This window comes from Lolium rigidum, chromosome 6 (assembly GCF_022539505.1).
Source record: "Lolium rigidum isolate FL_2022 chromosome 6, APGP_CSIRO_Lrig_0.1, whole genome shotgun sequence".
Classification (NCBI taxonomy): domain Eukaryota; kingdom Viridiplantae; phylum Streptophyta; class Magnoliopsida; order Poales; family Poaceae; genus Lolium; species Lolium rigidum.
This window is the reverse complement of record NC_061513.1, coordinates 41,465,640-41,491,161: the sequence shown is the minus strand read 5'-3', so window position 1 is coordinate 41,491,161 and position 25,522 is coordinate 41,465,640. Positions and strand designations below refer to the sequence as shown.

At 44.5% G+C, this 25,522-nt stretch overlaps 3 protein-coding genes and 1 non-coding gene across 5 annotated transcripts; all 4 read right to left on the bottom strand.

Annotated features, from left to right (window-relative positions):
• Nucleotides 1-2,713: 2,713 nt before the first annotated feature.
• On the bottom strand, nt 2,714-3,829 carry LOC124662517 (trihelix transcription factor ASR3-like). The gene is made up of 3 exons (XM_047200347.1): nt 3,304-3,829; nt 3,127-3,189; nt 2,714-3,009 (listed from the first exon to the last, which is right to left on the bottom strand). Exons 1-3 carry the CDS (start codon nt 3,827-3,829, stop codon nt 2,714-2,716), a joined length of 885 nt encoding a protein of 294 aa, XP_047056303.1.
• A 577-nt stretch (nt 3,830-4,406) lies between these two features.
• LOC124661863 (histone-lysine N-methyltransferase, H3 lysine-9 specific SUVH4-like) lies at nt 4,407-10,567 on the bottom strand. Of its 2 annotated transcripts, none has more exons than XM_047199753.1 (15): nt 10,121-10,567; nt 9,969-10,025; nt 9,772-9,852; nt 9,618-9,672; nt 9,386-9,495; nt 8,574-8,753; nt 8,171-8,269; nt 7,454-7,552; nt 6,719-6,768; nt 6,412-6,500; nt 5,881-6,043; nt 5,700-5,805; nt 5,220-5,402; nt 4,889-5,119; nt 4,407-4,804 (listed from the first exon to the last, which is right to left on the bottom strand). In XM_047199753.1, exons 1-15 carry the CDS (start codon nt 10,565-10,567, stop codon nt 4,691-4,693), a joined length of 2,064 nt encoding a protein of 687 aa, XP_047055709.1. In that variant the 3' UTR covers nt 4,407-4,690. The 2 variants fall into 2 exon arrangements, with proteins under 2 accessions (XP_047055709.1, XP_047055710.1); XM_047199754.1 differs by having other exon boundaries at nt 9,772-9,849.
• Nucleotides 10,568-19,893: 9,326 nt separating this feature from the next.
• On the bottom strand, nt 19,894-19,965 carry TRNAK-UUU. Its single transcript has one exon. It is a non-coding gene; the product is annotated as a tRNA-Lys (tRNA).
• Nucleotides 19,966-20,869: 904 nt separating this feature from the next.
• Nucleotides 20,870-23,308, bottom strand: LOC124662516 (phosphatidylinositol transfer protein 3-like). Its single transcript, XM_047200343.1, has 5 exons — nt 23,207-23,308; nt 21,999-22,257; nt 21,366-21,402; nt 21,064-21,280; nt 20,870-20,980 (listed from the first exon to the last, which is right to left on the bottom strand). The coding sequence occupies exons 1-5, from the start codon at nt 23,306-23,308 to the stop codon at nt 20,870-20,872; spliced, it is 726 nt and encodes a 241-aa protein (XP_047056299.1).
• Between the last annotated feature and the right edge of the window lie 2,214 nt (nt 23,309-25,522).

The window sequence follows — 25,522 nt, the reverse complement described above, 5'->3', positions numbered from 1 at the left end:
GGATGTCCTCATCACCAACCATCTGAGGTAATCCTTTTATTCCCTTCCCTGCTCATGCTGATGTTTGCATTCGATATATCTTGCTTTATCTTATTGAATTTTTGTTTGCTCTGGCAGATTCCTTCAACCGCCGAATATTTTCCAGTTGCATCTGGAGACGAAGTAAATCCTGAAGAGGGTGATTCTACCGCCAATGTAGAATCTTGCACAAATGCAGCTGAAGACAGTGAACCTCCCGAAGGAGAGGATAATGATTCTGCCAACCCCGAAGCTTCTTCTGCAGATCATAGAATCCTTGGTGAAGAACTAACCGATATAGCAGAGTCGAATCATGACAATGATGCTGGTCGTGCTCCCTTTGTTCATGCAGTTCCGGAGAAATCCAGCGCCCAGCCGCCAAAGAGGCCCTCTGGCGGCTTTGCCGATGAGGATGACTTGCTTCTTGATTTGTAAGTTTCTTCTGCTCCTCTCAAAGTCAGTTCGTATTTTTCTTCTTTTTATTTTGTCGATTCGTATGTTTGTAGTGATGAGGGCTTTATAGAGCCTACTTCGAAGAAGACGAAGGCTAGCCCCAGCAGACCGGCTCCCGCAGCATCCGAAGCTTCAGTTCCACCAACAGCCGCAGCAGGCCAACCTTCGACTGCTTTTTGCCTCTCGAAGGGAAAATAAGTTCCTTCGGCAGTCGCCATTTCCCCTTCTCCATGCGGGGAACCCATAAGTATTACAATCTTCGCTTTTCTTGATAATGGTTTCCTCTCTTCCAGCCCCCGAGTCTACATTCGACTGCTTGCAATCGAGTGTGGACTCAAAAGATGTTTGCTTTTAAAATGTTGACGTAATACTGCTTGACCTTGTCTTCTCTCTTTTTTATGTAGGGCACTCAAACTGCCATAACCATCTTGAAGGACTTCACCTCCCAATTCTCTTCACTCCAAGCCGATAAAGCTCGAAGAGGATGTGTTGTCGACGACTTCGAAGCTTGATCAAGCATTTAAAATGGCTGCCACTGCCCGTCAGAATGCGGACTCTTTGAAAAAAGAGCTTGATTAGCTAAAGAAGAAGCTAAAGGAGGAGGAGAGGGAGAAGGACGAAGCCCAGGCTCGAAGGAAGGAGAGGGAGGATCTTCTGCATAAATCGATTGTGGCCTTGCTGGGTAATGTTACTGTTTTGTATTTGAATTCCTTTTACTTAGTTTCATTGGCTTTCAACTTCTGCTCTTACTTTCTGCAGAAGCTGCTGATATTCCTTCTAATTCCACAGGCAAGCTCCCGGATGATACTTCCGCCGAAGCTATCTCTTTGGCAATCGAGTACGGTGACCTCGTTCGAGCTCTTCTCCATAGGAACAAGGCGATCATGTCGAGACTTCATGCCGTGATCTTCCCAAAAGCGGATCAGTAGAAGACACTGGGGCAGCTGACGGACACTTTCTCTATCAATACCGAAGGCACCATCGAGGTATTCAAACGTACCTCACGTACCTACGGCGCTCTCCTTGCTTTCCAGCTTCTGAAGGGGCATAGCATCAAAGCCGAGATGAAGCTGCTGACGAAAGAGCTGCAGAAGGATCAAGATGGGCAGACTATCGACCTTAGCCTTTTCAAAGTATCAGCGTGCAAATGCGCACTGCGGCTTCTTGAATTGGTATCGGCTAACAAACCAGCTGCCGGAGGAGCTGCCCCAAGCATGTCGACACAGACTCAAGCTCCTTGAATTTTTCTTTTATCGAGTTGTAATTTGTCGTTTGCTCCAAACAATGCCTTTTCTAAGGCCTTCATTCGTAATGAATTCAAAGCTGGCAATGTTGCCAGTTTTCCCTTTCGAATTGTGATGTTTCCTTCTTCTGAATGCGCGCTCTCGATGGGAGTGAAACAAATTGACATCGTGTGTATACTTTGACATATTCGATGGTGTACTTTTTGCAGGTGACTCATGTACCTTCCTTTGTCGAAGGTTCTTCGGCTGATAACTCTGAAAATGATCGGCTTCAGCGTATGAAGACCTGAATTCTTCAGATGGAGAGAGATATCCGTGGTATCCATGCCATGGCTGCTATTATAAAGAAGAAAGGCGAACTAGCCATTGATGCAGAATGATATGCACTAAGCGAGATGCAAAAAAGCTACGGAAGTGCTTGGTAGTCCTTTGATTCCTTCGATTGCTGTGATAATGCTCCTGATCTTGTTGCAACATTGCGTTTGTCAGTCATAGCTCTAAATTTATCTGAAGAAAACAAGCGATTGCATGAACGTGTTGATGCTTTGACCAATCTATCACAATTGAATGAGGTTTTCTGGACAGACAAGTCGAAGGCTGCCACTATTGCAAAGTTCCAGGATCGGGTGCAACAAGTGCATCAGTTCTTCGACAAGTGCCATGGAGGTTTAAAGATGATCTGGAAAACTATGTTTCCCTTAATCGAGTTCCTCCAACACTATTGGCATTAATAGCAAACTTCAGGAATGCTAAAAGAGTTCGCGAACCAGTATTATTCCATCATCACTCATCACGCTTAACTCACTGAACCCAGTTCACCATTTCATTAACAAGTACTACCAGTATATAATCTGACAGGCGAAAATTTTCAATATCAAAGGGAAAATCTGGCAAGTATTCTGAATTTCCGAATGCACCTGAACTACTTCTTTGCGATCCTTCTTCAGAATTTGACGACGATGACGTAATTAACGCATCAGGTTTGATTTATGCGTCCCTCAGAGCTTGTCGGCGATCCTGGCGACAGCATCGGCGAGCTTGTTGACGGCGCCGAGGAGCGCCCTGCGGTGCTCCCTGTCCTCGTCCCAGCTCGCCCTCTGCGCCTCGAGCTGCTCCGCCAGCACACGGTTCCCCCTCTCCAGCGCTTCCGCCACCAGCCTCCCCAAGCTCGTCGTCGCCCCCGTCGCCGTGGCCGTGCCATCGGCAGCGCCGACTCCTGCGCCGAACGTCGCCTCGCTGTCCTGCTGCGACGTCGAGTTCTTCTCCGACGCCGGTTTCTTGGCGCTCTCCGTCGCTGAAAGCCCAAACAGATGGTAATGTTTGCATGTTCTCCCATTTCTTTTTCAGCGGATCGATAAACATTGCACCGATTTGATGTATGAAATGTGAAAATTTGGGGTTCATCTGGTACCTGGATCAGAGCATTCTTGTTGAGATTGGGAGGAGGCTGGTGGCACTGGCTCGTACATCCTCACTGCGTGCACACACAACGGCGAAAACGTGTGATGTATGAGTTAAGACTGCGGTACGGACGTGGCAACTGGCAAGAACGTGCGTGCGTACGAATGTAGAGGTTCTGAGTGCTGACCTGAGATGGGCACGGCCATGATCGGCTGCGGTGGCGGCGTAGGATGCTCGTCCGCGTCGTCACCGCCCTCGGCGAGGTCCATTTCCTCGACGGAGTCTGGCGACGACAGCAGCTTGGTGTTAGCGCCGCCGACGATGGCGTCGTAGACCTCCCGGTCGAACGAGGACGGCAGCTGCCTCCCGCGCCGCTCCTCACCTCGCATGTCCCAGAACGACGGGCCGAGCGGCGCAGCCGCCGTCTCTGCGGCGGCGCCGGCGGCGAGGTTCTTCTCCCATGCGACGATCTTCTTGAGGTCCCAGGAGAGGTTGCCCCAGCGCTTGCGGCACTGCATGGGCCCACGCTCCACGCCGTGCCGCCGGCAGTAGGCCGACACCACAGCCCACTTGAGCCGCACCGGCTGCGCCGCCCGCCGCTCGGTTGCGTGCTTCGCCTGGATCAGCACCATCGTCTCGTGCCGTGTCCACCGCGGCAGACGAGACCTCGGCGTGGTGGCAGCAGCCGCCGGTGAGTCGCCGTTGCCAGACATCTTTGCTTACCGTGATGGATTGATGGACGCGCATCCAGGACTCACCCGGATGGGATTTATCCTCTGGTATCTTGGCAATTAAGATCGGCACATCAAAGATTGCTTATTTGGAACGAGCAGAAATTGGCAAGAACTTAACCACTGCACAGCTAATGTCATCCCATTGCACTTTATCCAAGAAGTTAATAAAACCAGTGTCATGGCTACAGCTGCTGGCACCAAGCCAGAATCAGCAAGAAGTAAACCTTGTAAAGCAACTACAGCAATCTCAAGCATGCAAATATATCCAAGAGATGGCACAAATTAATGCCTATATATAGCCGTGATCTATGAATTGATATGCCATACTACTAAATGGATGGCACGTGGCAGGATACAGTACAACGTATATCTTCACATCCCAGGCAAATTTTTCTGTCCTTGAATGCCTATCTAGGGACGACACATACAGCATACAAACTTAAGGTACATGTTTAAAGTTCAGATTTCAGAAGAAAAAATGCAGGTACATGAAAAGAGATATTTCAAAAGCAGGATCCAGAACATGTATAGGCTAAACAATTCCAATGGTTAAATCTTCCATAACTTATATAGATCAATTGTTCACAAAATATCATGCCCAGCATGAAACCTATCTAAGTCTTGGTTATATCTTCCATCTTTTATATGGATGGATCATGTTCACAAAATATCATGCTATGATGTTCCAGCATGTCATCTGCACTACCCAAAATGAGAATGCTCTTCATTTGCCAATAATCATATGATGTCTAGATTGTCTTATACACATCAAGCATGGCAGCATTCATACCCTAATACTACTTATAATTATGTTTCCTCCAAACCCATAAAGGAGCTCCGCTAGTAGAGCCTCTTCCTGCAATCTGGGGCACCGCAGTAGCATGGCAGCTCAATGATATCTCCAGTTGCAGAAACAACGCTGTTCAGGACATAGCCATAGTCGTAGCAGAGCTCCTGCAAAGCACGTAACAGTTAGACCCCTGAAAAAACTAGAGTTCTGACTGCAGAAATTTAGGAGATGCAATAGAAATAACTCACCTGAAGTGGAAGTATAGTGTCGGCAGCAAAAAGCATCACCTTTGCCAGCTTCACATCTTTGTGAGAGATTAAGACACACTGGACAAATAGGTTAGGGTTGCAGCTGTGATTTATGAACCTTGCAACATTTCCAATAGAGCCAGCATCAATGCAGTATTCTGGTGCAGGTGGTGCCTCGGTATCGTTCTCAGCATGGAGAGAGGGCAGTTGCATGTCAGACCCAGCCCTTTTCTGCAGAAGAGTGGAAACGAGACAGTTAGATCACAAATAAATGGAAGTACTCATAAACAAGCAGACACATGAAAAATTAAAGAGTGAAACAAGTTAGTACCTCTCGTCCATCTAAACCTTTCATAGTTTGAAGACAGTCGATGTCAAATATGTAGTTATTATGTAGCAAGCTTTCAACATCTTCTGTCTTCCTGAGCACGCCAACATATTCACAAATAGGGGCTCCAGGGAGGATCGTGTCCCATGTCCGAACTCCCCATCCTTTGGAAGCTGTCTTAAATACCTACACATATAAATTTAGTCTGTTAAGCAAATACTTGAACATAGAGGAAATGCAACACATAGTAAAGGCACCTTACTAGTTACTTAAATGTCCTGTAGCCATTGTATTTTACTAGCACAAAATCAAAGTACAAGACCACAACTAAAGCCAACAATATCAGCTACACTTATATCTATGATAGTGCATCATTAGCAGCTTTGCGCACACAGTTGCACATACAAACATTCCTTATAAAGTAGAAAAGTAAAAAAAAAAAAAAAACAGGGAACATTAAAAGATATAAGAGAAAAATCCAACCTCTAGACGATGCTGCAGACCTTGTTGAGATGTTCTATTTACACAGTTACGGTTGCAGCTGCAGTTCGGACCACACTCAAATACAACTGCTTTTGGCTCCACCAACCTAAAGAAGGATCATTAGCTCACAGTGCAACAAAATGTTCATGCTTAAAGAAGGAATTTGGACGTTACTCTTTACCTGCCAACATCCTTGAATGACACATAAGGTAGATCTGAGCCGTTGAGTTTAGCACATGAGCAATTTTTGTTGCTGGCACAATCTCCTTCACAATCACAGCCAGCACAATCTGATGGAATCTTGATGCCCTTCGAAATTTTTAGAGATTTGATGTATGCAAAACCTATAGCAACAGTTGTAAACAGAGAACAATTTAGCCACTATAAAGTAGACTACAAAGAAAATTGGAACATGGTACTGATAGAAGCAAACTAGGCAAACAGACCTGACATAACTAATCAATTAATCCCTCCGATTCATATTACTTGACGCTAAAATTGTATCTAGATACATTCCTTTTAGTGGCAAAAGTAACATGGATCGGTGGGAGTATATAATAATAGAAACTGATGATGACTGTTTACAGCTGCTGGTAACAAATATGCTAGAAATACCAAGAGAAAAATATTTGGTCCTACCCACAGAGGAGTATAGGCAGTATACTGAAACTTAAAATAACCAAAGAACCAAAATAATGTATTAGTAACATACCAGGTGGAGGAACAGGTGGATCATCAACCAAATTAGTAGCAGGAATTGGAATGTTTTCCTGCCCTCCAGAGATGTCATCACAAACCAACCTATCAAATAACAGGCAGCTCGTGATTACTGTTATTTGGAAAATGCACACACTATTTCTATCAGGATATGTAGAACTAGCAGGATGGTGGAACAAACACTAATAGTTCAGCAGTCATGAGGCTCCTCAATTTTGGAACACAAGAACCACATATTGAACATATTAAAATCATGAAAGGAGAAATAGGAAGGTTATGAACTTGGAACTTGGATCACATACCCAGGTAATTCAGAAATATTTCTGGGAGCTTCTGCTCGGGTGAATCGCACCTGTAGAAAAAAAAATGATATATGAGGAAGCAATAACCCAAAGGACAAAGTACAACCAAAAATATGTCAAATATCCAGCAGAACAGCAATCAGCTTTTAAGTAGGTTTATTCCATTACAAACATCTATACAGTAGCTGTGTGCTTGAGTATAGTATGCCCAACTTGTAGCCTCCTTATGGGTAGCATAATGGTGTTGATGCCATCAGTTCATAAAGAAATTTGTAAATCAGCAAGGATAGAGTTGCAAAATGGCTATGAATAATCTTCAGTTATGAAATTGAACAAACATGAAAAGTTCTACACAGACAACGGATTTGACAGCAACAAGAAAATATTCGTTGACAATATAGTGAACTGTGCACTAAAAAGGTTCGGGCAAATGCCTTGTACAGTAACTACATCTGTTACTTGAATAACTGGTCAGTTAAGCCAGTTTTCAACCAGCATGGTGTGGGCACAAGGTAGCAGGGGTCACCTACTTATACACTTAAAATCATTAGCCAATCTTTAGAGGAGAAGGCACTAATTGAACTAACAATTAAAACGTGTAAACACATAGCTAAAAGGTAGACTGTTTAAGCACATAGTAAAATTCCCCAGGTTTTCAAATTCAAACAATTAACATGAAATACTGCAACAGTAGTGAAGGTAAATGGGATAAAAGAAACTCTGTAGCGCTAGTACCTCAGATGTAGTCAAAGATGGCTGGCCCTCAAGCCTCTTCAATTTATATTTGAATACAACGTGCCCCTGTACTCCATTCTGCACCCAGTCTTCTACAACCTAAAGAATGAAAACAGAGGGGTTAACTATATTCATCAATAACAAACGAAAAAATTAGCCAAAGAGAAGACAACAAAAGTACAGAACATAGCAGGAGACTGGCAAAACCATCATAAACGACTACTACCTCCATCCTAAAATAAGTGTTTCAGTTTTATCTATATATGGATGTATCTAGAGATGTTTTTAGTGTGTAGAAAAAGTTGAGACACTTTTAGACGGAGCGAGTATATTTCTGGATAAGGATTTGGCTCTTCTATGAATTTGTTATCCTGCTTGTGATACAGGGCCAAGTGGCAAATAGAATGAACCCAACATTCATCAATAATAACTAGTGCAGTAATGCAGATAATGAAACAACGCTAGTTCATTTAAATGATACCACCTTCATTCATAAATACATGATTTCTTAGAAATATTGCAGTTAATCTTTTATAAATTTGAGTCAATTACTAAAATATTATAACTATACATACTTTTTGTACCAACATGTAAATACAACTAGTTACAGCCAAAGATACATACTGTAGGAATACCTATATCTATACTCAAATTGACGTAAACACAGGGGAAGGAGAGGGGGGGTATAAAGTAAGCAGATTAAGTGAAGGACGAAACCTTGTATAGGCCATCGTAGGTGTAGACTTTTCCAGTGTAGCTATTCTTTGCCACATGACCTCGAATAACTCGTACTGGATTGCCATTATCCTTGCTATTCTGTAACATGACAGAAAATGATCAAATGAACAATGTACAATAGATCTTCATTATGCCGCTTAAATAAATTAGGCATGATTCAAGTGAAATAAACAGTTCTAAAAATGTACAGCAACTATACATATTAGAAGATTTCAAGAATGTACAGCAACCAAAATTGTGCATATTAGAAGATTTCAGCTTAGAAGATGGACTAAATTATAACTGATAAACAAAATGAAGAACTAATCTGCAATGACTGACCATGACAAATATCAAAAATTATTCCAAGGACAAGTAATAAACAAGAACCAGTATAACTTGCCTTCAAGGCCAAATTCCCACGAGCCAATTTTTGAGAACCAATCTGGCGATGGTTGCCAAGTAAATCGTTTCCACCTTGTCCGGTATAGATGATCTCATCGGCCTTGTCCAAATCATCCTCGTATATCCCTGACATGACAATGCAAGTTGCCAGAGGGAAACTGAAGTTTGCATACCCCTTCTGTGTAAATGTCACATGTGTTAGTAATCAAGCTGTGACAAAAGAAAAATAAATGTTGATCCTTTTAGAAGCAAGGGATGTACCAAGTTAGAGTCAGCTGCTGACTGTGGTGTACTCTATACATCAACTAGAGTCACACTTAAGATAGTTTATATGGCAAATGGTCTAAACAATTAATCAAAACTTAAGGATACATACGTCTAACTACATAAAATGTATGGTAATTGTGGTAATCAATTTAGAGTCAGCTGCTGACTGTGGTGTACTCTATACATCAACTAGAGTCACACTTAAGATAGTTTATATGGCAAATGGTCTAAACAATTAATCAAAACTTAAGGATACATACGTCTAACTACATAAAATGTATGGTAATTGTGGTAATCAATTTAGAGTCAGCTGCTGACTGCTGTGTACTCTATACATCAACAAGAGTCACAATTAAGATAGTTTATATGGCAAATGGTCTAAACAATTAATTAAAACTTAAGGATACATAAGTCTAACTACATAAAATGTATGGTAATAGGTAATCTCAGAAGGGTGTGCATAGCTGTTACCATTTGTATGGAAATGTATATAAGAGTAAAGATATGTGACAATTGGCATTGAAATGTTCACAGGAGTGTTACCATTTCTTTGTATTTCATCCCCATATAATCAATGCCATTCAGCCAGTGGCTGTGAACGCCCAAAACAACCATCTCCGCGCGAGAGTAGAATTGATCCCCAACGTCGATCCCTGTGAAGGACAAAACATTGTGTTGTACATCCACAATATGGTGGATTTTTTAACGAATCATCTTTCCCAAAAACTCAAATTACAAAAGAAAAACAAGACTGGGAGGAAAGGATGGTACTCACCTGGAATCTGTCCAATCACCTTCTCCGTGTAAAGAACAGAGTTGTTTTCTTGCATCTACGATTTCGATAATTATGACAAGTTCAGCCAAAATACAGAACTCAGGAGGGTCCAAACAACACTGATGAAAAATGAAAGCAGGGGAAAACTTGGTACCCTTGTAATTGCTTTCAAGTCAGGTCGCTTTGATGGGCGTTTCTCTTTGATTTCATCTTCACCACCTTTCTTGCCAGCCTTCTACATTTACAAGGACAGAGAAGTTACAATTTTGGGGTATGAACAGGAGTTACAGCACCAACAGAAGTGCAACATCACACAAATCGAGATAGATTTAGAAGTGCACTTAAACAAACCTTATTTTTGCTAGCTTCAATCTCCTGTATCACAGCCTGAGCTCTCTTCTGCTCTTCCTGCACCCAGATAAGCACAGAAACACTCAGCAGTCAGACAAAACAAGATACAGTAAACTGACAAGGACACAGAAGTTCAGGCACACGAGGCCAACCTGGACAAGATGCAGGTAGTGGCTGTTGAAGGCCCGCAGGGTCTCCTTGACCCGCAGCTTAGCACTCTTCCCCTTGCCCAACGCATCTTCCTCCGCGGCAGCCCCAGCGAAATCAGCCGCAGATATCGGCTCAACCACGGGCATCGGCTTCTTTTCCTTCGGCTCAGCCTTGGGGGTCTTCCTGGCCACCTTCGCTGGGGCCTGCGCCTCCGCCGCGGGGTCGTGGTTCTCGGCGTCCCTCTTCTTCTTCGGGCGGCCCCGGCGGCCGGTGGACTGCTTGGGCTCCTCCTTCTCCGTGTAGATGGGGGCGCGCGGCCTGTTGAGGCACCGCGCGCTGCGGCGCAGCACGGACGCCTCTGGCGGAGGGGTCAGGGGTGCGGCGCCGACGAAGACCGGGTCCGGCACCGCCGCGACCTCCATCACGGCTACCGAATCCATCGCCTCCATCAGCGGGAGGGCGACAAGCACTGCAGGCACACAAAAAATAGATAGTATAATCAGCAACTCTGGTCTCGTCTACCAGCAGAAATTTCAGATGAGGAAATAAATATACAGCGCAATCTGCTAGAAATGGAGCAGAAAATCTCGTGCAAAAACCCTAACAAAACCCTCGACAGGTAGAACAAGGGGGCGGAAACCCCACAATATCGAAGGAAACCTTCGAATTTCCACACCATGGACGCAGCAATGACTGCCTGAACGGATAATCGGCAGAAAATCCACCCGGAAAATCACGCCCAAAAACCCCCAAAAAGTACCGTCAGATGACCAAAACAGAACAAAAGCACCAAACCCCGCACCCAAGCCACATCCACAGGCGAACACGAGACGGATAAACGGGGCGGAGCGAGAAGAGCTCACCGACGGCGGATGCGGGAGAGCGAAGGGCAAGGCGGAGAGGAAGCGCCGGCAGGAGCAGAGGAGGGAGGGGAAGGGCAAAAGGATTGGAGACGCGGAGCAGAGCAATATAGCAAAGGGTCAGGCCAGCTGCCGCTTCAACTTTTGGCGGTGCGAATTTACCGCAGTGCCCCCGGTGAACACGCGCTATTTACACGACGCTGCCACCATTCAGAGCGGGCGTGCGCGTCGCGTCCCCGCACGGCGCGGGTTTGAATTTTTGGGCAGGTGCGCGGCGAGCACGGATCCAACGGCTGGGAATTCGCGAGTCGATCCGCGTGGCCGTCCGATGGGGGAGTCAAATCAGCGCGCCAGTTGCGGCAGGAAACCCAACGGGCCAATCTGAATCCTCCCTTTCCTTCTTCGTGCCTCCTGCGGCCATAGGCCGTAGCTCCGCTGTGTGATCTCAGGCTTCCATTTTTGCTCCTGCTTGGGTGGTTTGAAATTTGAAATTTGAAAATGGTGGTCTCTACAGATGTTAATACTATATGATTTGTTTGTTATTACAAGGGAAACGTGCAAAGCTCGCCCATCTTGAAATATTTCGTGGTGTGGAACTGAGAAGCATGTTTTTCGTAGGCCGTGACGATGCGGAAAACTAAATCAAAGAGGGGTGAAAGAGTGCAGAAAGTTTTGAATAATGATGGTGCTGCAAAAAGATAAAAATTCCATGCACGTTGTTCTAGATAGTAAAGTTGGAGCGTAGCCCGAAAAATGTGCCGGTGACACGTACTGCTATTTGTCAGGTGGTCCAAAAGCATTAACTGCAATATAGGTTGTTGCATGCTTTGCTAGGTGATTTGAGGTTTTTGTTTTTTTCGTGTGTGTGTTGCATCTTCTAAGTGCAACGGCATGCATTGTTGGGTGGTCAGATAATTAAAATATTGGTCTTATGTGTACATATGTAAAACAGAAAAGCATGTTTAGCACAGGTCGGGTGACATGCAGAAAACTAAATCAAAGAGTACTGAAAGAGTGCAGAAAGTTTTGCGTAATAATGGTGTGGCAAAAAATAAAAGTTCCATTCACATTCACATTGTTCTAGATTTTAAAGTTGGAGAGTAGCCCAAAAAATGTGTGGTTACAGATAGATGGTACTTACTATTATTGTGAGATGCTCCAAAATCATTCATTGTACGAACACTCCGGAATATAGGTTGTGCATTGTTGGGTAATTGGAGGGGGTTTTTTCGTGTGTGTTGCATCTTTTATGTGCAAGCGCATATGTTGTTGGGTGTTAAGAAAATTAATATTGGTCTTATGTGTACATGTGTATATGCTTGAAACCCAATAGATTTTCGTTGGGGCGTAAGCCTCTCAGCGACGCGCCATATCGGAACCCGGGTGTGGTGTTAAATGAGCAAGGGCTGGACCGCCACCGCCTTAGTGGCGCGCCATATCGAAACCCGGATATGGTGTTAAATGAGCAAGGGACGGGCCGCCACCACCATAGTGGCGCGTTACATCTTCGCCCGGATGTAGTGTTAAGTGAGCAAGGGTCTTTACATCTCTCTCGACGGATGCGAAGGGCAAGGAAGCTAGCCGAGGAAAATAGGTTGCGGGTGGGTAGTTGGAATGTAGGATACTTGACCGGGAAGCTACGAGAGTTATTGGATGCTGCCATCAGGAGGCGTATAAATATCCTTTGTGTTAAGGAGACTAGATGGGTGGGTCAGAAGGCGAGGGAAGTCGAGAATACCGGCTTCAAGCTTTGGTATTTAGGTTCAGCTGGTACTAGGAACGGCGTAGGTGTCCTCATAGATAAGAGTCTCAAGGATGGAATAGTGGACGTTCGGAGAAAGGGTGATAGGATCATCCTAGTCAAGCTAGTTGTTGGGAATCTTGTCCTGGACGTGGTGAGTGCTTATGCCCCACAAGTTGGGCTCGACATAAGCGCCGAACGACAATTTTGAGAGGACTTGGAGGATGTGGTCAGAAGTGTACCGCCAAACGAGAAGCTCTTTATCGGAGGAGATCTCAATGGCCATGTGGGCACAACTAACATAGGGTTTGAGGGTGTGCATGGAGGCTTCGGGTATGGTGACAGAAACCAGGAGGGTAAAGTCATCCTAGACTTTGCGGTTGCCTATATGACCTGTTAGTCGTTAACACCTTCTTTAGGAAGAGGCAATTGATACGTCCAAAACGTATCTACTTTCCCGAACACTTTTGCTATTGTTTTGCCTCTAATTTGTGTATTTTGGATACAACTAACACGGACTAACGCTGTTTTCAGCAGAAGCCGCTCCGGTGTCTCGTTTTTGTGCGAAATCCAACTTTCGGGAAAATCCTCGAATTTCTTCGGATGGCCCTATTTTACCAAAATATTGACGGAGCCGGAAGGGCGAAGGAGGTGGAGGCCCGAGGGCCCCACACCATATGGCGGCGCGGCCCAGGGGGGGCCCGCGCGGCCCTATGGTGTGGCCCCCTCGGCCGGCCTCCGACGCCCCCCTTTGGACTATTTATCGGGTTCGACCTAAAAACGCACGAGGAGAAGTCGACATCGCCAGAAACCCTCCAGAGAGCCGCCACATCGCGAAACTCCGTCGCGGGAGCCGAAGTCTCCGTTCGGCACTCGCCGGACGGGGAATTGGAGGAGATCTTCACCGCCATCACCGCCAACGCCTCTCCATCAACCAAGCAATGTTTCCCCCATCCATGTGTGAGTAATTCCCCCGCTGTAGGCTGAAGGGGATGGTAGGGATTGGATGAGATTGGTCATGTAATAGTCATAAGATTGTTAGGGCATAGTGCCTAGTATCCGTAGATGTCACTTTTATGATATTGTTGCAACTTGTTATGCTTAATGCTTGTCACTAGGGCCCGAGTGCCATGATCTCAGATCTGAACATGTTATTTATTCATGAAGATATTCGTTGTTTATGATCTTACCCGCAAGTTGTATACACATGTCGTCTGTCCGGAACCAATGGCCCCGAAGTGACGAAATCGGGACAACCGGAGGGGATGGTAGTGATGTGAGGATCACATGTGTTCACGGAGTGTTAATGCTTTGCTCCGGTACTCTATTAAAAGGAGTACCTTAATATCCGATAGTTTCCCTAGAGGCCCGGCTGCCACCGGCTGGTAGGACGAGAAGATGTTGTGCAAGTTTCTCATTGCGAGCACGTACGACTATATATGGAACACATGCCTATTGATTGATTAGTACTTGGATACCGTTTTATTATTATCTCGCAAATGCCCATGCTTTGATTGTTACATGAGTTTCTCTCATCCATGCAACGCCCGTTAAATCCGTCCCCGTGCCTACGGTATTTTAATCCTGCTATTTACTATAATCACTACTCGCTGTCTTTATTTCGTTGCCGTTGTTATTTCGCTATTTCCACCGCCATAAAACTGTTACTATCGATAAACTCTTGCGAGCAAGTCCGTTTCCAGGTGCAGCTGAATTGACAACTCCGCTGTTAAGGCTTACAAGTATTCTTTGTCTCCCCTTGTGTCGAATCAATAAATTGGGTAATACCTCCCTCGAAGACTGTTGCGATCCCCTATACTTGTGGGTCATCAGCAATCTCACCTAGTGACCTTTAGTAGTGCCCGACACTCTAGCCAGATTGACTTTTTCCTCACTAGAAGAAGAGATAAGACGGCTTGTTTGGATTGCAAGGTGATCATTGGGGAGTGTGTTGTGGCGCAACATAAGCTTGTAGTAGCTGACTTCCGTTTTCACGCTCGTGTGATGCGGGATAAAGGCATCAACATCACAATAACAAAGTGGTGGAAGATCAAAGGAGAAGCACAACAAACATTTAGGGAGAGGATGATCACGGAAGGACCATGGGACGAAGAGGGAGATGCGAATAGCATGTGGGTGAAGATAGATACGTGCATTCGGAAGGTAACTAGGGAGGTGCCTGGAGTGACCAAGGGTAAAAAGCCACAAGCTAAGGAAACATGGTGATGGAATGAGGATGTCCAGAGGGCTATCAAGGAGAATAAGGAGTGCTACAAGAGTTGCCACCACGATAGAAGCACAAGCAACATGGTGAAGTACAAAGAGGCCAAGAAGAAGGCAAGGCGAGTTGTGAGTGGAGCAAGGGGGCGTGCCTAAGAGGAACTATATGACAGACTAGGTACAGAGGAAGGCGAGAAGGATATTTACAATATGGCAAAAATTCGTGAGAGGAAGACAAGGAACCTCAATCAAGTTAAACGTATCAAGGACGAGGCTAGTCGACTTCTAGTAAAGATGAAGAGATCAAAAACAGATGGAGGGAGTACTTTGATGGGTTATTCAACGATGGGAACGAGGGTACTATGCCCAAGCTGGATGACTCCTTTGACGACACCAGTAGGCGTTTTGTGCGGAGGATCCAAGAGCTTGAGGTTAAAGAGGCCGTCAAAAGGATGAAAGGCCCTCGGCCCTGATGGTATCCCAACTGAGGTATGGAGAAGCCTCATAGACGTGGCAATAGTATGGCTAACTATGCTTTTCAACCACATTTTTCGTTCAAACAAGATGCCCGAGGAGTGGAGAAAAACCATATTAGTACCTATCTTCAAGAATAACGGAGATATCCAAAGTTGTACTAACTACCGAGGGATTAAGCTTATGATCCATACTATGAAACTTTGGGAGAGAATCATCGAGCATCGCTTGAGGAGAATGACGAAAGTCACTAAAAACCAATTCGGTTTTATGCCCGGGAGATCGACTACAGAGGCGATTTTCTTACTTCGCCAACTTACGGAGAGGTATAGGGGCAGAAGAAGGACCTACATATGGTCTTCATCGACTTGGAGAAGGCATATGACAAGATACCAAGGACGGTCATATGGTGGGCGCTGGAGAAACACAAAGTTCCAACAAAGTACATTACCCTCATTAGAGATATGTACAATCGTGTTGTGACAAGTGTTCGCGCAGGTGATAGTGAGACCGATACCTTCCCAATCACGATAGGACTACATCAAGGGTCAACCTTGAGCCCATACATGTTTTCCTTGGTGATGGATGAGGTGACCAAGGATATACAAGGAGATATTCCTTGGTGTATGCTCTTTGCTGATGATGTGGTGCTAGTAGATGAAACTAGGGCCGGCGTGAATAGGAAGTTAGAGCTATGGAGGCAAACTTTGGAGTCAAAGAGGTTTAGACTTAGCAGGACCAAGACTGAGTACATGCGATGCGACTTTAGTGGTGTTGGTGGCAAAGATGGAGATGTCAGTTTAGAAGGAAAGATAGTGCCGAAGAGGGACACCTTCCGTTACTTAAGATCAATGTTGCAAAGCAATGGTGATATCGATGAGGATGTTTGCCACAAGATCAATGCAGGGTGGATGAAGTGGAGGCATGCATCTGGCATCCCATGTGACAATAAGGTCCCACAAAAGCTAAAAGGTAAGTTCTATAGGACGGCTGTCAGACCGGCGATTCTTTATGGGCAGAATGTTGGCCCACTAAAAGACAACATATCCAACAAATGAGTGTCGCAGAGATGCATATTGTGCGTTGGATGTGCGTCCATAAAAGAAAGGACCGGATTAGGAACGAGGTAATTTGTGATAGGCTAGGGTGGCACCGATCAATGAGAAGCTGGTCCAACACCGACTAAGGTGGTTCGGGCATATCCAGCGGAGGCCTCCAGAAGCTCCCGTTAATAGTGGAACTCTAAAGAGTATGAAGGAGACTGGAAGGGGTAGAGGACGACCAAAATTGACGTGGGCAGATGCGATAAAAAGAGACCTGAGGGATTGGAATGTACCTAAAGTTTTGGATCTTGATAGGACTGCATGGAGATCAGCGATCCATGTGCCAGAACCTTAGTCACTCGCTTCTTTTCTCTTTCCTTTTCCCCCTTTTTCCCTACTTTTTTTTCTTTTTTCTTTTTCTTTCTATCGCCTTGTTTTGGTTCTCTTTTTTGTTGTTGTCACTCATGTGTGTGTATAAAACTATTTGCTAATTAATTATAGGTTTTTAACTGTGTAAAGCTTTTCTATTGTGTAAAACTGAGAAGTATAAACATCGTATGTAGACTGTGTCGATGCAGAGTACCCCCTTCGTCCCGATTCATAGGACCTGGGTGTATCCCTAGATCCTAAATTTGATCAACGTAATACAATATACAAATTATAAAATGCATATCGCTAGAAAATTTAGATAGTCTACTTTCTAATGATATAACTTTTGTGTTGTATAATTTATATTATGTTAGTTAAAATAATGATCTAGGGATACGTGTAGGCCCTATGAACCGATACAATGGGAGTATTATGGTGTGGCACGAAAAAACATGTGGGTTACACATAAATTATACCATTGTGCAATACTTCTGTCACTCCCTTTGGTGCCGTAAAGAGTAGAAGTTGTGTACATGTAGTTCTAGAGTACTATAGAGTGGCACGAAAAAACATGTCGGTTACACATAAATTATACCATTGTGCACTGGTTTTGTACCAACATGCTATACAGGTGGATATTGAATTTTGTGTGTGTATTCCAGCTGTATTTTACGTCTTTTGTTGCTGAAATCCAGCCAGACAACACACATAGCTAGTAGGTGCTCCCTGACTATTTCCTCGTCGCAATAATTGAAAATAAATTTCCTAAACTGTGATGGACGCATATAATTACCTGTAAAAACATGCAATAGAAATAAAGGTAGTAGGTTTCTAAGTGTTGAAAAAACTCTAAAATCCATGCAAGCAACTCACAAAGAAACCAAGAATGTTAGCGTAGGTCTCTAGTAGTAAGAGTATGACATAGAAGGGGTTAGTTTGAGAATTTTCAACTATTTAAGAATAACCATTATTGTTTGTATTTTTCAAAAAATATCACCGCAATTCTCTTTGCAGCATATAGATGTCATTGAGCTCACTTAAACACACAAGTTGGCAAATATACTTCGTCTTTTCTATTGTAAAGGCATCTATGTGGTGGACTCGATTTGAATCACATGTTGACCGGCTCGACCCTACATAAACATGTCCTTTTTTTTTATCTCGTTACATGCTCAATCTATCTTTGACTATGTCCTAAATACATGATTACAACTATTGATTCATTTTCATGGGAGATTTGCACACTAGTAGTTTTAGTGGGATTTTATCACTTTTTGTAGTCCTTGGTGTGTGTAGGTGTTGTGAACCTTTATGGATAAAGCAAGAAGAAAGGAGCCAAGCGGAGGCAGTAGACTTAGCCATCTCAAAGGTGCAAAAATTCAATTTTTCTATCGCGAGCTAAAGAACACCGAAATCGGAGTTGGTATGAAAAATGGTGGCAAAAATACCAGAAGAGGGCAGAACACTTAACGAGCACTAGTACGGTTGTGATAATCGTACCGCGCGCCTGTACCACACGTTCTGGACCGCGAGAACGCCCAACTCTGATGCAATTCAACACAGATTTTCTCTTAGTTTGTTCCTAGACTTTTCTTAGGTGCTAAAGTCGATTGTGGGAGCATTGAAGACCCCTCCTAGGCCTATATAAACGAGGAAGATCATCCACAAGATCCAATCTCATTCACATTTCCACACGGCGAAGCCCTGCCGCTGTGCCGCCTCGATAGTCCTTCGTCACCACCACCACACCATTGAAGGGGAGAAGAGGAGGGGGAGTAGGAGAAGGGGAACACCACCATCCCCGCGGGTGCCGGCCCTAGGCCGTGCGAGTCGCCATCATCACCATCTCCATCAAATCCCCAACTCCCTACAAGTGACTTATCCACATTTTAATGGGTTTCAACCGAAATCAACTTTAATTGTAGAATATACTAATAACTCGTTTGGTATCCAAGCATTCCTTCCAGAATCTGGAATTCATTTAGCAATTCCAACACAACCCTGTTTGGCTGTTGTGGAATGAGAGCTTCATTTCATTTCAAAATTCGACGGAAATGACATGGTGGGTTAAGTGGATTCCTGTTCCGAACCCGTCATTTGTCTGGAATCTTGCCTCGTCCCCTCCTCCCTCCCCCTGATCCCATCCGCCTCCGTCCCTCCACCTCGCTGCCACGGACAGCTGCTTCCCGGCCACCGACGACGACTCCCGCCGCCTCTGAAGGGATCCTCTTTGCCCAACTCCTACTCATCTCTTCGGCCATCTACTTACTATATTCCTCCCCACCTTTTTTTCTTGTGGCGGCGGCGATCCTTCTCCGGTAAGAGGCCGACGAGCTCCTCCACATCTGCTCCACCACCGTAGGCACTTTCTTCTGCCGGTTGATTTTCGTTATTAGAGTAAAGATAGTTTGTCCAATCTAGGTGTATTTAGACCATCTTGCTGTGAAAAATTAGCATTGAGTATACATTGTACACAGGCAACAAGACAAACTCTTGTTTTCACTCTTCAAAATTATACATCATGTATTTTTCTACCTTTTCAAGCTCTCGACATTTAATTGAAACAGATTTGTGTGTGTGTGTGTGGGGGGGGGGGGGGCATGTTGCCGCCAAATTTCGTGTATAAACAAATTAGAGAGGCCCGAAAATTCTGAAAATGGTTTAATATTTATATGTTTTTTGACAAAAAAAAAAGAGAGGAGAAAGTTTGTCCAATCGTAGGCACTTTCTTCTGCCGGTTGATTTTCGTTATTAGAGTAAAGATAGTTTGTCCAATCTAGGTGTATTTAGACCATCTTGTTGTGAAAAATTAGCATTGACTATACATTGTACACAGGCAACAAGACAAACTCTTGTTTTCACTCTTCAAAATTATACATCATGTATTTTTTACCTTTTCAAGCTCTCGACGTTTAATTGAAACAGATTTGTGTGGGGGGGGGGGGGGGGGCATGTTGCCGCCAAATTTCGTGTATAAACAAATTAGAGAGGTCCGAAAATTCTGAAAATGGTTTAATATTTATACGTATGTTTTTTGACAAAAAAAAATAAGAGGAGAAAGTGCAAAACGCCGTCTGTGGGGATCGAACCCACGACCACGTGGTTAAAAGCCACGCGCTCTACCACTGAGCTAAGAAGGCAGTTGTGGCCAAACTAAATTATTTACTTTATAAAAACCTTCTTTACCCTATTTGTAATGCTCAATGGGTTCACGCCTGCCCGCACCGAAATCAAATTGAACGTGCAAATCGGGCACCGCGGTTCCCCCTTTTCATAGTACTCCGATACACCATAGCGTTGGCCACATATATATCTGCAAGACTGTAACTGAATCTCCATTATCGCCGAGGCTGCTCCACGTTAGCACCGGCCGGACAACACACACGGAGCAGAGCAGCCCCAAAGCACTGCAATCAAGTGACAGTGCAAGCGAGCTGCGCGTCTGCCGCAGTTACATCTTCACGACTAAGGACATGTACTACGCCCGACGCTAACAGGGGTGCTAGGAAATAAATCTCAAGCATTTTGTCAGCTTCCATGGCAGTTCTCGGTCATTTTTGTAGCATCGATCCATAAGCAGAACGTCTGACGCTTGTATTATCAGTGTAAATGATGTTTCCAAGACGGCGGACGCTAAGGCTGGTCATAGTGGGGAGTAACCTAGACTAATAACATATGTCTACCTTCATAGTGGGTACTAACTTACATATGGTGTCATGCATTGTATCATTTATCATGTTGTAGACTCATTTTGCCTTGAGGTGTGATGTTATGGTAACATAGCTAGTTACCACCTCACTCTCTTTCTTCATTTATTAGCATGCCATGTCACCAAAATGCCTTGAGATGTGTGATGTTACTAGCTATGTTACTCCCACTATGAGCAGTCTAAGCTGAAAAAATTTAAGCGCTTGTGTAAGCGCCAAGCGTTGTACATGCCCTAAACCGTCTTTAATTTGTTACACTACTAAACCACAAGGTCCACAACAAAGATGATCGATCGATATCCCTCTTGAGAATCCCTCCCGTGCGAGCATGCTCCTCCTAACTGAGGGGAACTGGTGTCAGCTTCCCGCCGTACACCTCCGGCACCTGGCTCTCGTCTAGCTCCCGCCGCAGAGTCTCCCCTAGTTTCTTGTCGTCGATGAACACGAACTGGACCAATCCATCGAGAAGAAAGGATCAATATAAGAGAGATTGAGAACCAGGGACGATCGAGGGTGCGAGGAAGTACATACCTTTTCTCTGGTGTTGGCGTCGATGAAGGGTTGCACCATCTTCCAGGCTTTCATGAACAGGTAAGGGATGTGGATCATGAGCGCCTTGCCCAGCCTCTCTGGGTAGTAGTTCTGCATGATCTCAATGGCCGCGATGTATGCCCTGACATCGCAGTTGGCGTACCCCCACCCTTTCAGGTCCACGATGCATAGAAACTTCTCCTGCCCTCGAGGGATCCTGCAAAATCAAATCCCAATGCTATACTGAATTCTGCTAAGATTCAGACTTATCAACAAACATGTAGCTAGTAGTAATGTAGTACCTGGTACAGATATTGTCGAGCAAGTAGATAATATACCCTGCAGAAAGAAAAATAATATCAATGATAACTCCATATTTTCTGAAATGCGGATCATGTTTGTTTCTTTAAAGCGTGTAAATATGGGGCACGACTAAATCACTTAGCCGAAACTTTAGGATCTTCTTCACACAACCACTTAAACTTAATCACCACTCTATAGAATTTGTTTGGTTGGCCCACTTGTAAGTGTTGACAGAGCATCGTTTTTTTATTTTTTTGACATGGAGGCAAAATCTTTCAGGCATCTCATTAATTAAGAATAATAGAATTTCCTAGCTAATCTTTGTCGCATTTCATTAATTAAGAATAATAGAATTTTCTAGCTAATCATAATAGTCCTGGTTGGTGATATATTCTGACCCCAGGGTCCATGTCTGCAAATCTAGAAAATGACCGCTCAAGAAAATCTTGGAGGCTTGCTTTGGTGTCTCCTGCTCACCAAAACTTGAAGGGGTAGGTTTTCTCGGGCTTTCTTTTTTTAGGCTGCAAAAACCCATATCAAGTGCCTATATATCCTTGTATATATATCTTTGAATTCCATTCCAGTTCGCTAACAAAAGATCATGAGAGTGAAGGTGGGATGTGCATACGTACGCTTGAAGCCGGCCATGTCGCGGTTGGCCGATAAGTGCTTGGCCGGCAAGACGAGCAGAACGGGGCGGCCGGCTCGGTCGACGCCACACATGGAGGCCATCTGGTTCGACAGCTCAGCCTGCACCCGCTCCGCCGGGATACCGCCGCCCGGCACGTCGTCCCGTCTCCACGCGACGGACTTGAGGAGCATCGCTGACGCCTTGCCCACGTCCTGCCCCCGTGCCCGCAGGAACCTCCTCAGCGTCAGGTTGTCCACCTCCTGCACGACCCATGCATATGTGGCTTTGTGATTCCATGATATTCGATCCGCTAATTGATAAGTTACTGAATGGAACTAAATTGCTGAACTGCCGTGTACTAGCTTCGTCATGTGACTTTGTGATTCGAGCACATTCGATCCGTTGTTATCTTGCTTAATTACTTAATTATTGTGAGTGAGAGAAAAATAGTTGGTCGTCGCCCATGCTTCACGTGGTCACGAGTTTGCTAGCTACTAGGGTTGAAGTCGTGACACACGTGTTCCCAATTCCCATCACTTTTAATGGAGTTGTGTATTCAGTCACCGATCAGTTTGTTAAGATGATTCCCCATCAGCTAGCAACTTAATGGGTGTGACTATATCTCAGTCAACTGAGAACTAATTTTGTTCTTAGTCATATGATGTCATCAAATTTCATATGAGTTACAACTCATGACTAGCATGAATCACGATGCAAATCAAGAACTAACTTTGTGCTCAGTTAAGCTTTACACCATTTGATTTCCATCGTAGTTCGTGCTAGTCATGAATTGCAACTCATCTGAAATCTGAGAACCAGCAAATCCCTAGCTTAATTAATTTGTCCATACAAAACTGCTAAAGATTTTAACTACTGATGATTATAGTGACAACGACAATAGCTCTAAACATATACTAGTATTACTCGCAAATTAAAGGGACATGTTGCCGGCCATATTAGTCCCTCCTCTTTTGAATTAATTGACTCAGCTTAGGTACACATACATATATTAGTACACTGTTGTTTGTGTTCTGGTACCTCCAAAGCTTAGGAGAAGATGTCTGTATGAAACGGGAGCACGCAAATGGTCATGAAGCACAGATCGATCCACCATGTGGTCCATGTCACAGATCATCCTCTATAGGAAGAAGACCGACAGCAACGAGGAAAAGGAAGAAGACGAAGAATGAATCAAAGAAGAACGTATACCTTGGCATATGGGTCCTGGGCTCCGGCCATGGCCTTCAGCTCGGCGACCTTGAGCCACTCCCCTTCCCCTGCATCCCCGGCTCCTTTTACGCTTTTCGCCATCTCCTGCGGCTACTGCTGCTGCTCCTCCTAGAGGTGGGTTGGTGTAGTGATACGGCGAGTACTGGGAGCGCGGCGAAATAGCCGGAAAGATGGTGGGTGTCTAGTCCGGCTGCGGCCTGCGGGGGAGGGAGTACTAGACTGTATTCATAAGCCTGAAACCGTGGATGGAGGCCAGTGGAAACCGTGGAATATAAGCGAGAGGTTTCCAGGGATTCTTCGTTTATGCTTCTTGTCATGGCGTTTGGTTGCATTAGTTTTCTTATGTTTATTTTCTTCTCTCCCTTTAGTCAGCACACGTGATAATCTCTGGTACGACTTGTGATTCTCGCTTCTAGTGTAGTGTCTCCGGTTTCCTAACCTCCTCATAATCTCAGCACAGGTTTTCTGTGTCAGATGTCTGGCCTAATTATTTGTCAAGGTTTTCTCCGCCCATGAGGGTTGATTAGTGGGACTTGGATTTAGTGAAAGTACGTTAAAATTTATAAAGTTTGATTAAATGTTTAGAAGAAACACCAACATCTACAATATAAAATTTATTATATTACAATCATCATAAATATATTTTTAAATTATATGCATTTGATATTATGAATGCTGATTTTTTTATTCTGTTCTTGGTCAAACGTCATAAATTTTGACTTTTACTAAACCCAGAACGCGAGATAATTTGTTAACGGAGAGAGTATAACCAATTCAATTCCTTAAAAAAAATTTATAGTAGGAAATATAGTTCTCAGAGTTATATGGAGGTGAAATTACTATATCTAAAGTTAACTTGAAAGTTTTAAACAATCTTTGAAAACACTAAATTTGATTTAAATTAAAATCACAAAGTGAAACCTATTCAACATGACGAAGGATTGCAGTTCAAGTTATATTATATTTCTAGTACTCACCTCTCTCTCTCTCTCTCTCTCTCTCTCTCTCTCTCCTCTAGTGTGTGATATATAAACATATTTACATACCAAAATGTACTTTGTTTACCGATTTGTTCCTCTGTGCTGACGAAGCTAGCTGCTTGTCATTGTCGGTAAGAGCATCCCCACTCGTTGGCGCTCCCCACGTCCAAATCCGGCGAAATTTTCGTCCGGATTGGAGGAAGATTTGGCGTGGGGAGCGTCGAAGTTCCAGCCGTCCCCCCGGCAGAAAACCCCCAACCTCGACCATTTGACATATTTCAAACAAATTTAACATAAAATTTAACAAGTTCGGCGACCAAGAGTACAAAAATTGCTCAAACAAATTCGGCGATAATCAGTACAATGTTTAACAAGTGCTGAAACAAATGAAGCACACAATTTCACAATTTTTCAAACAAATTAAGACAGACTAGTTGGCGTCGGCGTTGGCGTTGCCTCGGAGCCTCCATATGTGCTCCACTAGATCATCTTGCAGCAGCTGATGCATTGTAGAGTCTCGAATCTCCTGACGCATAGCAATGAAGGCGGCCCATGATGGAGGCACCTGGTGATTAGGCTGTGCAAGAGGACCCTCTCTCTCATATGGTGCTTCTTGCTCAGCCAGAGGAACCGGATGCTTTCGCTCCTTTTCAATAATCATATTGTGTAGGCACACACAGCAGTTCATCACCTCCCACATCTGATCTTTGGACCAAGTCATAGCGGGGAACCGGACGACAGCAAATCTCTACTGGAGGACACCAAATGCACGCTCGACGTCTTTTCGGCAAGCTTCTTGTTTCTTGACAAACTCGCAAAGTTTGGGGGTGCTAGGATTCGAGATAGTCTTCATAAATGTTGCCCACTTTGGATAGATACCGTCTGCAAGGTAGTATCCTTTGTTGTAGTGCCGACCATCGATCACATAGTCCACCGGGGGAGCATGACCCTCAACAAGCTTGGAAAACCTCTAGCTTCATTTGTTGCAAGGATCCTCTGAGTGTCTTCGACAGTGGGTGATCTCAAGTAATAGTCCCCGAACACTGCTATGACGGCCCTGCAGAACCGGTAGAAACAATCAAGGGCGGTGGACTCCGCCATCCGAAGATAGTCATCTGCAGTATCACCGGGAGCTCCATACACCAGCATCCTCGCTCATAGCCACTATGCACTTCTGCAGTGACGAAAATCCAACCAAACCAGTGCAATCCGCCTTGCATCTGAAGTAGGGATCAAAGTGGCGGATGGCATACACAATTTGCAGAAATAGCTTTCTGCTCATCCTGAAACGACGCCGGAAAACACTCTCACCATG